The sequence below is a fragment of the Ursus americanus genome, chromosome 2, assembly GCF_024610735.1.
Source record: "Ursus americanus isolate L20-20 chromosome 2, mUrsAme1.1.p, whole genome shotgun sequence".
In the NCBI taxonomy this organism is placed as follows: Eukaryota; Metazoa; Chordata; class Mammalia; order Carnivora; family Ursidae; genus Ursus; species Ursus americanus.
Genome location: NC_142128.1, coordinates 87,766,585 through 87,778,992, shown reverse-complemented (window position 1 = coordinate 87,778,992; position 12,408 = coordinate 87,766,585). Strand labels below are relative to the sequence as shown.

Genomic DNA, 12,408 nt, shown 5'->3' with positions numbered 1-12,408 from the left:
TCCCAGCTGTAAAAAGAAAGTCATTTTTGAGGTTTGAATGGCCTCGTACAAATGGGGCCTCGTACAAATGGGTACATTGTTTCTAGACACACATGGGAGGTACATTATGTGTTTCTTTTCCCTCCTCTTGGTTCTTCTCTTTTGCTTTTCTGGAATTGCACACAGGCCTCTCTCTTGCATTTGTCATCACCTCAAGTCTCCCCTCTTATTTAAAGCCCTCCCCAACCCTCTTACCTTTTAGCCCTGGAAAAACAGAACACTTCAGGCTCTCGCCCATCGAGCACCTGATCACACTCATTTACACCGTCTCGAGGTCAGGGAGCCCCTGTAGCCAGAGCCACAGTATGTAATTAGAGGACCTTTTCTCACCGCCCACGGGACAAAAGCATGCTCGGCTTCACTGCACAATAAGCTGGGGGGGGGGGTCAGTGTTAGCCACTGGCTCGTTTTCTCAGTCTAGAGCATCTTGGGAAGAAGCAGGCTGCCTGATCCTGTTACAACCCCAGCTCTACACTCTGTAAATAAATTTTAAGATTTTATTTGAGAGCGAGCATGCATGAGTGGCGGGGGCGGAGGGGCAGAGGGAGAGGGAGACACAGGCTCCCTGTGGAGCAGGGAGCTGGACCCAAGGCCTGATCCCAAGGCCAATCATGACCCGAGCCAAAGGCAGATGCTTAACCGACGGAGCCAGCCAGTCGCCCCGTGTAGACACACCCTTTACAAGGTATACCCTCCATCTTTAGGGCTCAGGGCCACACGCCGGCTGCCATCCTTTTAGCACCAGCAGCCACACCTGATGGCGTCAATATAGGGTCTGACCCGCTCGCACCTCAGGGACCAAGGCAGGCAGCAGGACAGTGGTTCTGCACACTTCTCTGGCGCCCAGCCCGCAGCGCTGTGGCTCAGCCGCTGAGCGCCGTGAGACGCAGACGGCTACGAACGGCAGCCGAGCCTTGCTTTCTACTTTTGTAAAAGTGAGCATCACTGCACTTCCCTTGTAGAGTTGCTGTGAGGACAAAACAAATCCATCTTTATCAAGTGCTTAGGACACAGAGCTTCAGTGTTTAATAAAGTGTCATCTAATAAAACTGTCAGTTGGCACCATACTCCAAGCCAAGGTGGGGGCCCTCCCACTCCCCCCGCCCCCATTCTAGTCCTCGAGACCCCAGCCAAAGTCCGACACTGGAGAACTTACCATGTGCCCCGCCTGCCCTGTAAGCACTTCGTAGCCATTACTTCGTGTCATCTTTAACACTGACTTCGGTGACGAGGAAATCGAGGCTCTGAGAGGTAAAGGACCGTGCACGGAGTCAGAGAGCTAGTCAGTGGACTGGAGCGGTTCAACCCAGGCAGTCCAACCCCAGCTCCCACCCATGACTTGTTCCTAAAACAGATCTCCCCAGCTGTGCAGAACGTACAAATAATACAGAAGGAGAAAATCATAATGGAAAATTCTCTGGAGACTCTAGAACCAGATTTCCCAACTAAACCAAAAATGGGCAGGAGGAAAGGACTGCAGGAGGAGCGAGAGGGGGTGTGTAAGCAGGTGTTTAACAGCCCTTCCAGACGGACCTCATGTGTGCACCCCATGAAGACAGACTACTCCTACCTATTACAAGGGCACTACAAAGCAACGACTCCCATTTTTAAAAAACTGAAGACCAAGTCAAGCAAGAGTAGAATGTTCTGACATTCTATACATGCTCTATTAATGCTACTTTGGCTCAAAACTTTTTCAGAACTGAGGCGCCTGGGTGGCTTAGTCAAACACCTGCCTTCAGCTCAGGTCATGATCCTGGGGTCCTGTGATCGAGCCCCGTGCCTACTTCTCCCTCTCCCTGCCGCTCTGCCTGCTTGTGCTGTCAAACGAATAAACAAAAAATCTTTAAAAAAAATATCTTCTATTAATACAATTGGTACTTGGATAGAGTAATTACACACACACACACACACTTTCAGAACCTATTTGGAGTGTCCTCAAAATGGACTTTGAGAGAATTAAGTCTCTCCTGACAGTCACCTTCTGTTACACACACACACGTACACACATTACCCACCATATGTACCCGTTGGGTTCCAGGTGATGCCTTTGGCTGTTTCCAAAAAGTGTAATCCATCGAAGAATAAGCATTCACTCCCACAGAGGATGATCTAAAGAATGTGCCAGAGGGCTGTTGCTAAAACCAGCTTCTTTACCTTACAGACTTCTATTTTATTGTGGGGAAAGATACATTCTGCACAGAATCCCTCTCAGTTAAAACTGGGAGAAACACTCCAATCAGAAGCCCACTTTGCCAATAAAATATTGCAACCTTTATTTAAAATAAAACACAAGTTGGCAAGCCTTGTGAGACAACAGGCAGACAGCGTTCCCCTCTCAAGGGCCTCATTTATTTACATCAAGTTTAACACTGTTAGCAGTTCACAGTCAGACAACAGGGTGAGAGAATTAAATTAGAAAAACAAAACACCTGAAAATATATTACAAGAACACATACCTGACAACACTGGTAGTGTGACCCACGACTGATGTGTTTTCAGTGAAATCCCGTATTGTCTGTGTCCCCTCAGTGGTGCACACAGTGCCAGGCCCCCGGGCCTCACCCCCCTGTGCACCCACCACGCATACACCTGCGGAGCGTGACCTTTGGTATAAACGTTAAACAAGTTTTAAAGACTGAATCATAGGTTTTAGGACAAAGTTCTGTCAACCACCATGACATGTTCAAACTTAGTTTTGACAAGCAAGCATAAAACTGGGTTTCTCCACTGATAGTCATTACGGAATCAGATTGCAAGAAAGAAGGGTGTGGGGTCTACCCAGGAGACGGGGGTTCTGAGCACGCGCACACAGCTCAGTCAGCCTGTTCGTGGCCAACACACCAAACCAGGGCCCAGCTTCTGTTCACCACAGGGAAGATCTGCGTAAGTCCTCTTTCACCCACTCCCCTCCTTTCCCAGCACGACCACGGTGCCTGTACAGAATGTGGACAGAACACGTACCCTCTATACAGATCTGAGAGACGAGGGTTTCCAAACACATGCCCTAAAGAATTCTAAGATGAGTCCTTCATTGTCCTTTCTAGTTTCTGAATAGTAATTTCTCTGAAGAACAATCACCCTAATCAAGGTGATTTCTCAAGATCTCAGAAAATTTCTCTTATAACGGAATCCCAAGAACAGTGGCCACAGTGAAAAACGGCTTGTCAAAATGAAGGCAGGCTGGCTTAGCTGGCCTTCATCTACCAGAAACATCTCGGTCTCTTGGCATTCTTGCCAACTCTCAACACGTGGTATGGTACTTCTGAATTGTGCAGAACAGTATTTGGGATTCACCAGTGAGGACACAAAAGCCCTCCAGGATCCCCGCAACATCTTCTGAATCAAGAATACATTTATTTGGCCTACGTGTGTTACTGTTGTGTTACAACTGATGAAAACTATCCTTATATGTGAAAATTTTATTAACTAGAAGTCCCATTCTCCAACTGAAGTTTCTGGTGCTTAATTACATGATTTAAAACTCCTATCCTGAGGCTCAGAAACAAACCTAATAAGCAAGCTTCCACGATACGAACTATTTCCTTTCTTAAAGCCCACTAGCATTGGACAGTTCACCTCCACCATGTCCTAAAGAATTGACTAGACTACTCCCAGACCTCAAGCCCTGCATGGACAGCTCAGTAGCTTGGAGTCACATGCAGGACCCAGAAACGCTCCTCTGAGTAAAATGATGAACAACGGATTTCACAGAACAGACACAGAGGGCACGTATGGGGTGCGGTCTAAGGACGAAGTGGAGCCTAAGCTTTCGTCTTAAAGGAGACACCCTTTCCTTCAGATGGTCTGCAGTGTAGACCTGCTCACATGCCATCAGTGCCCTTGGGCTGTTACCAGGGCCTTGCTACCGTGCTCAGCATGTGTACTCAACGATGGGAAAGTTAAAGGATGTAATTTTTCTAAGAGAGGTAAACAGTTTAAAATTCATAATTGTACACAAGAGCAAAGAAGCGCACTTGGAGGGAGGGAAGGGTCCAGTTAGAGCAGCCTTCCCCCAGCTCACCAGGCGGATGGAGAAAAGTGCAGTCTGTCACCTCAGCGCCCTGTATGGGGGGGGGCATCTCAAGCAGGGACTCTCACTGAGCGGGGCACTGAGCACCGCCACCCACCTAACCACTTCTAGCTCACTAATCGTGCACCATCAACCCAGCTTCCAAGTCTCTCCTCCGCAAAACACACAAAACCCATCTTTGAAGGCACAATCCTCAGAGTCACCTCTACCACGCCAAGTCATCCTAGAACCAAGATGACCTGCCTGGGCCTCCTCACCCAGCGATAAGCATGCGCTCTTCCTACCCTCATTGTCATGGAGGGAGCCTTCCCTAACGCCCTGCTCCTGGGTACAGAGTCGGAAAGGAAGGAAGTACCGCCTCACACATTATCTCGAGATGAAACCCACGCCTGCCGTACGGCACGAGAAACAGCAGCCCCAGAGCACAGACGCCTCTTTTGGACACTGCAGTAAACTCCAAGCGAGACAGGCTTGGACGCTGTCTTAGTCACCTGGGTAGACGCTCTGCACAGGTGGCCCATTGCACAGCCCGGAAATCCACCCACGCTTTCCAGCAATACAGGAGGGCAGGGAATGGCAGTGAAGTTCTGGCAGAAACGGGGCAGGTAACAACAATCACTGTTACACCAGGCACTTGCCCAAAAAAGCAAGACTTGCATTTGAATTTTTAAATTCTGGCAGCTGGAAAACTGGAACTCTATCCAAAAGATTTAATTATCCTGACTGTTAAGAGTGGGACAAGCTTTAGAACCAGCCCCAGGCCTCTCCTCTCTGACCAGTGAGGCTAACGGCCAGCAGCGATTTCCTGGGTTGTCACATGGAAGGGACAGGCATCAGTGGGGCTGCCTTTGTCAGAAGGGTACGGGCTCCCACACATCCCAAACCGGAGCAGACATTTACAAAGGAACTGAGCTACTGGCTTGACAGAAGCTGAGACAGAGATACAGACGGCTGGGGGGTCTATTAATTCATAAAAAGAAACATACATCCAGAGACCCACCTACATAAGAAAACTGGTCATGACAAATTGCTTAGGGCACAGAGATGGACCCATATCAAGGTAAAGCAAGTTAATGCCAAGCCAGATGATGAAACCCAAAACCTGTTCTGAACGAAAACGCAGACAACCCTGTCAGCCCAATGTGAACTCCTGCGGAGGCACGGCCTGATCGGAACAATGACATCAACAGCAAAACCTGGACGGGAGAGGTCGGAATGCGGTGTAGCTGTAACTCAAAAGCGGCCACCAATGCGATTTACTCTGGGGTATTTCATAATCTAACCGGCAAACTGTGTCTAGCTACTCGTTTTAGAAACACACACCCAGATGATGAACGTCAAGCTCACTTCTAACTGGCAGGAAATCCTAGAAAACGAATTCCCAAAGCGCACTGGTTCTACAGCTATCCGATCCCTTCCCTCCCCGCCCCTCCCGAAGACCCCAACAAAACCACGCTGGATGTTGGTTAAAAAGACACTGTCAACGTCAACGGGTGCGAGTCTGCGCCCACCATGTCAGGATGCTAACTGGCTGAACACACCGTGGAAAAAAGGTCAAGGGTAAAACGGCCTAGATCCTTCCTGAGTCAAGGTCCCTGGAAGAGCATGATTTTGGAGTACACATTACCACTTTTTAATGATTACAATTAAACCAGAAAGTTGGTCCGTAGTTTTCTGAAGGTATTCGGCTGAGCTACTATTTTAGCAAAACACTTACTATGCCTGCACATATTCATTTAGCAGTTTCTTATTTACAAATGTGATCAGTCATAGGGGTGATTATTTATGTATTTGCATTTTCCGGTCTCCCACAGGTAAAAGCGTATTAGGTCAATCAGCACCTAACCGACTGCTTGATCTTCTAAACAGACAGTAACAATACAACCTTATAGTTAAATTACATTTGATACTTTTCTCAAAGTGCTTTCATATACATTACCTCATAGTCATTAAAATGATGCGGAATAAAGTTTTGTTTTTTGTTTTGTTTTTAAGAAAAAGGAATGTAGGACTAGGTTTTTTAAAACTCAAGTTGGTATTTCTTTATTACAAAGTGCAGACTACTGCTCTGTTGCCGGGGTCTGTCCAGAAGAATGACCCCATACATTTTTCTAAATTACTGAGCTCTACTGAAGGCCTGCTTCGCTAGTGTTGCCATTACTCAACACTCCAGCCCCTTCAGGTCCGAGAGTGCCAGGAGCGTGTGCTTTAGAAAGTGGGCAGCACTGTGCAGAATGATTGTCTAGCTGAGCCTTTTTCTTTCTTTCTTTTTTTTTTTTTTTTTTTTGTGCAGTGTCTCACAAGGCAGCGGGAAGGGTGGAAAGACCCCACAACCAGAAAGTCAAGAGACGTGAACCCTAGCCTTGGCTCTGCCACTCATTAACTCGAGACCATGGGCAAGTAACGTCACCATCCTCTCTTCCAATTTCTGAAGCTATGAAGAAAGGGCTGGGGTCCTGACAGTGTTCAGACAGTGCTGGGAATCTAAAACACCTAGAGGGATTCTCAGCTGAGACCACACCCCACTGGGAATTCTGATCTGGGGTGAGCCAATGCATCAGACTGTTTTTTAAATTCCAGGGATTTTGTTGCCCATCTCTGGCTAAGACTCACTAGACTCAGTGTTCGTAACAGCAGTAGCAGTGACCATGTACGGAGTGCTCGCCGTGTGCCGGGCACTCAAGCGAAGTATCTTACATACATTATTTCATTTAATCCTTACAACAACCCTGAGGTAGTTACTATTATTATCCCTGTTTTCCAATGTGGAAACTAAGGCTCAGGAAGGTTAAATGACTTGCATTCTAGACTGGCTTCAGTCTTAATCACTATCTATAGTGTATCCTTTAAAACTCAAAAGCTCCAGGACTTTAGTTAAATAAACATGGCTGTACCTTAGCAAAGTCAGCATGTTTTATTAACTGGGCACTACTTTACTAGCCAATTTTCAATTGAGTTGTAAGAAAATTCTAATTTAAGACCCAAAATGCAACTGGCAAAGGGTCTCTACTCTAATGATGTTAATGAATAGGGGTTCATTTAGAGAGACACTGAATGAATTTCTTAGGGCCAATCTTTTTTAAGGCTGTATCTCTGAAAATCACAATGGAAGTCTGTAGGAAAATATACACACTTTGATTTTACACAAAGCCTTTTAAGAAAATACTTCCTGTAAAGCACAATCAAGATGTATTCTACACAAAACACTGCATTTTAAGGGAAGAAATCTAAGCTGAAATCCTGTTATCTGTATGTGAAAGGACTCGAGCGGTGCCAGACCAAAGGTCTGCACATGTACCAACCACTTCAGAGAGTTGTCAACACCCTGTAGAAGTCCTCTTGCTCCCGGCTTTGCTTTTAAACTAGACAGACTATGTTTTTAGTTTTGAGAAGCAGTTTTCTCTGCTGTGAATTCAAACTTTTTAAATTTACCTAAGGTTATCTTAAAAATCTGGTCCTTTTCCACTGGAAAAAAGAGCAATCTAAACGATCCTTTTCTAGTAAGCTGACAGTGCCTCTCTCACCCGACCCCTGAAGTCCCACACGGTTCCAGCGTCACGCAGATGGGCTGTGCTACAATCGTTCATGCTGCTCTTGACAGTGTTGAGAAAAAGCATTCGTTTCATGAACTTATTGAGCACCTACTGTAGGCAAGACAGAGCCAGGTGCTGCCCCTGAGTAAGACACAGTACCCACCCCCCCACCCTCAAGACTGTTCTGGGTTGAGAAAACCAGGGAGCTTACACACACTCAGTAGTGTTCCTCCAAGGCTTCTTTTCAGAGCTCTCAAGGAAAGACCCCTTGCTTTAAAAGAACAACAACAAAAAAATCCCCTGAAAAAAAACACAATTATAATTAACCCCTCGACTTGCATCCCACAATGACAGATAAACTTAAAAAGCAGCATAATATTCTAAAGTTTTAGCTTTCCCTGTTCCACCCTTCAAAGGCTAATGGCTAAAATGATTTCAAGTTCATGGAAATGACTGCTGAAGGGGAGTGGCAGAGGAGGGTGGGAGGACCGTGGGCCTCCGTCCAGGTTAAAGGGAACTCTGCCTTCTCGTCCAAGCACCACAGGGAGCCCGGCCAGATCGCTAGCCGCCTGTGGGGCATCTGTCCGTAACGTGCGGACGCGGCCCCCGACACCCTGCCAGGGAGGCCCAGGGCTGTCCGCCCTTCCTACCCTTCTCCTGGCCTCGGCCTCCTTTGGAGCAGCCACAGGAAGAATCGAGGCTTTCTTTCTAATGAAAACTAAATTTCCTCCTTGGTCAAAGATGACAAACTGTCCAAACCATAGTTTTTCCTCCTTAGTATTCTAGCCCAGTTAGCATCATCTCAGCAGTTCAACATTTCCATTATCTGCTACTGAGCAAAGAAGAGAATGAAAATCATTCAACGTAACAACGCTGCGCTGAAGTGGCTCTCAAAGGGGTAGCTATACACTTATTTGCAAAAGACCCTTGAGAAGACGTAGTGTTACCTTCACTTAACAGATTAAGAGATGGGGCCGTGGCTTGACAGTAGATCGATAACAAAGCCAGGAAGAAAACTCACAGGTCATCAGTGTTCAATTCCTATCTTCCTAAGTTAATATTCCTTCGGGAGGAAAAAATAATGTATCTGTTCTTTTGTATCAAGTTCTCCTTGGGCGGGTGGGGGATGGTGGTCGTAAAGCTTTAAAAAGAGAATGAAGTGTTAATATTAGACCTGATATCAAGAATATTAGTAACATCTAACCGATTGATTCAGTTCCATATGATCCCAATTAGCTTCCATAATAATAACTGAATAGGAAAGGAAAAGGCCCATTTTTCAACGACAAAACATATTTGCGGGGTTAAGTCATTAGGTTTCTAAGATTTAATCAGTGTTTCCTGGAAATGACCTCCCCTTTCAATTACGCATTCTTCAAAGAGAGGTGAAATGGCAAAATAAATATCAAAGAGTATTCCCAATAGGATATTTACAGGCAAGCACGACAACAAGGGGGGAAGAATATGTGAAAGGAGAAAAGCATAAGAGAATAATTTGGGGTGATTCATTTGAAATCCACAGAGAGTGAGAGAATGTTCCTCCTTGCTCTCTACCTAGCCTGGGTCTAAGGTGATAGGGGAGGAGAAAGGTGCAGAGAAACGGCCATTGGGACCAAGTCAGCTTCTTGAAAACTCTCAGTCACAGACCTCTGGACCTGGCCACTGGGATTCCAAGAGACCCCCACCCCCTCCGGTATTTTAGCTGATAAAGAAATACAGAGCTGCTCAACTCCTTGTCCAGTAGGTCGGTATGTGGGGGCACCGTATCAGAAAAGGTTCCAGACAGAACCCGTACATAACTGCTACTTTCAAAATCCACATTGGTTAATGCCCTGAATGCTGCCAGAGATAAAGACAGCCTGCCCAGCAAAGAGCACAGAGGAACCACTAAGGAGACCCCTCTGCCTACGATTAATAGATGGGCACCAGCAAGCAGAAAGCCAATCCTGGTCCATTAGGAAATAACCTGCGGGACTGGGAGAAGTGACGTCTGCTCATCAGTGGAGAACATGTGAGGAGGAGGTTTCAATCTCCCTGACTACTTCCTAGAGTTCTTCACTTCCTGCACCAATCAGCACACCGCAGCAGAGAGGACAGGAGCAGACCCTCGCAATCTGACCTGCAGGTCCTACCGCAGCAAGGAACTCTGTGGAAACAGCTGCGCTCAACAGCCTCAAAGGAAAGGTCCCTCGGTACATTCCCAGCTGTCCCTTCTTCTGTCCCACCCGATTCATTCGGTGAGGTGACACGTCATCACCGTTGGTACCTACTGGAGCCCCAAGTCACACACACCTGTGTGTGGTGCGGAATGAGTGCCACAGCCAGTCCCCGGGCGGGTGCGGGCCTGCAGCTTGGCCGAGAGCAGCCCCGTGTCACCACCGACAGCATTCTGGGTAAGAGCGGGCTGGACTGGGTTCTTGGTGGCCTGACACACACACGTTCCCTGATGTTCCAGTGCAGCTTCCAATCCTGTCCACGCCTGCTCCGCCCCCGTCTCGTTTCCCTGTCCTACGTGTTTTGCTTTTTGTTATTTTTGAGATGAACCTGTAAACGTGAGAACTCAGAGATCTGAGGTACTTCACATAAACACACTCAAGTATCAGTCTTTCCTTTTTTGAAAACAAGAACACAGGAAAACAAGCCCCTCTCCCTCTCCCCTCAGAACTGTGAGCATCTTCCCACGAGGCTCACAGCGGCTACCTCTGCACCACGTCGCTGATCTCCTGTACACAGGACAATAAGTTATTAAGGACAGGGTTGGCCCCAGGCACCCCAGCAGCCGCTGAAGACACCTGCAGCTCCTGCAGGCTGAGCTCCAGTTTGCTCACAGCCTCTCGGAAGGCAAACTTGTTGCGCGTCTGAGGGATGCAGTCCACGTAGCCTGAGCAGTAGTCGAGCAGCTGGTGTCCGGTGTCCACCAGCTGGCTGCTGGGCACAGGTTCTGCGATGGCACTGGACAGGAGGTCAGCACATTCCAGCAGGGCCTCTTTGCTGATTTTGTCTGCTGAGATTTTCTCAGCTGCCTGTTTGGTTTTTCTCAGAGCCACTTTCGTACCTGCTGTGCCATTAGCCATTCTGGCTGGCGAGATGGAAGATGCAGGCAGAGGCACTTGAGGCGGAGGCATCACCGGCCTCCCGGCTTTCCCACCGCTGGGCACTGCCCCCGGAGTGGCCTTTTTCCCTCCCTCCTGTGTTTCTGGCGCGGGCTGTCCTGCAGTCGGGGCGCTCGGCTCTTCCGTGGGGTCTGAGCACATGGACGGATGCTGCAGTAGTCTCATCACTGGGGGTGGGGGTGGGGCACACTTTGGTTTTACCCGTCGGGGTCGGTCCTTGTCTCCAGAGGCTGTGACCTGATGCTCAGATAAGAGTTTGAATTTATTGCCCTGAGAGTCTGTGCCAATGAGCTGCACGTCAGCTGGCGTGTGCTTCAGAGTGGGTGAGATAAGGACTGGCACTTTGTGGTTGTGAGTGGTTGGGAGGGCTGCTGCAGCCTTGGCCGGAGAAGACCAGCCTGTCTGCTCGCCGTCCTCTGGGACTCCAGCCATGCCGAGTCGCGCCCCACCGTTCCTCTCCTTGCTCTTTGGGGCAGCTGCCACTCCAGCCACCCCTGCCCCTGGAGAGTCCTTCTCTGTAATGGCTGGATCCCCAGAGGGGGTTCTGAGAGGAAGAGCCGTGGCTCCTCTGGGCAAAAGTTTGGCTTTTGGTCTCTCCCTGCTTGGAGCAGCACCTTCCTCTGATTTTTTTGGAAGCATGTCATTGGCCCTGTCTACATTCTCTTCTGGCTGAGAAGAGGTGGACACTGTCCTTTCCAGCTGGAGTTTGGACCTCTGGCAGTTCCTGGGAAGGGTCATTGCCATCCTATCCTGCTCTGGAAGCCCTGAGGACATGGAAGATGTAGAGTTTGACCTTGGAAAAGGCTTGGAAGTGTCATCACTGGCTGTGGGTTTCCCCGCTCGTAAGCCCAGTGTCTTTTTGATTAAGCGTGGTGTAAAGAAGCCTGTGATGCCAGACCACCCGCCCCCAGCAGTGCCACTGCCCCCGCCCCCACCGCCATCGTCATTACAGAGGTTCCTCTGCGCAAAGCTCCCCCCATAGCACTTGGGTGGCACCAGATTCGCCTCTTGCTGGGCAGGAGTGAGAGAGAACCCATCAGCATGCTGCAGAGAAGCAACAGATGAGAAGTTACCCGTGAGTTCATATTTCTTGTGGGGCTGATTCTCCATTTCTCGGAAGGAGCTGCTGCGTTTGGGGGGTGTGGGAGCATTTCTCTTTTTCATGAAGGAGCTGAAGAAGCCTCCCTTCCTATCCCTGGTGAAGCATGTCTCTTTGGCATCTTCCAAGAGGCTGCTGGGTGACTTGTCTCTTTGTTTTCGAGGCAGTGCTGGGGACCCACTGGGGGCCTGTGAGCCTCTAAGGAACCCTGACGAGAAATAGCCAATCAGTAATGTGAAAGACAAACAGTGCCGCCATTACACTTGAGTTACTAAGGCTTCATTGTAAGCTTTGTCAGGATCTCTTAAATGTCAGGTATTAGCAGGACTCAGAGGAAACTAATAAATACGTTATCATTTCACACTGATGAGTATTCCAAATACAACACGGGATGTAAATGCTAAGAAACAACCGCTGGTTTTCACCTCGGCATCTGTCTTTTCTGTAAAAACCATAGCACACCCTGGCCTCATCTATCAGGCTCAAAGAAGCAGTTTCTGCCAGAACTGTAAAGACAGTAAGAGTCTGGGATTCGGGAGCTGAGGAGAGAGAGAGCGGGAGGCCGAGCTGTGTGGCAGACGGAGCGATCAG

At 48.4% G+C, this 12,408-nt stretch overlaps 1 protein-coding gene across 8 annotated transcripts in view; it reads right to left on the bottom strand.

Annotated features, from left to right (window-relative positions):
• Positions 1-2,290: 2,290 nt before the first annotated feature.
• Positions 2,291-12,408, bottom strand: part of ABL2 (ABL proto-oncogene 2, non-receptor tyrosine kinase) — a 107,842-nt gene continuing 97,724 nt past the window's right edge. For 4 of the 8 annotated variants that reach the window (XM_045811464.2, XM_045811466.2, XM_045811465.2 and 1 more), the window contains 2 exons: positions 11,792-12,025; positions 2,291-11,482 (listed from right to left, as the gene is read on the bottom strand). In XM_045811464.2, the coding sequence (XP_045667420.2) occupies positions 10,302-11,482; positions 11,792-12,025 (1,415 nt within the window). In that variant the 3' untranslated portion in view covers positions 2,291-10,301. Of the gene's footprint in view, positions 12,026-12,408 lie in introns of all 8 variants that reach the window. The other 4 variants (XM_045811461.2, XM_045811463.2, XM_045811462.2 and 1 more) reach the window with 1 other exon arrangement.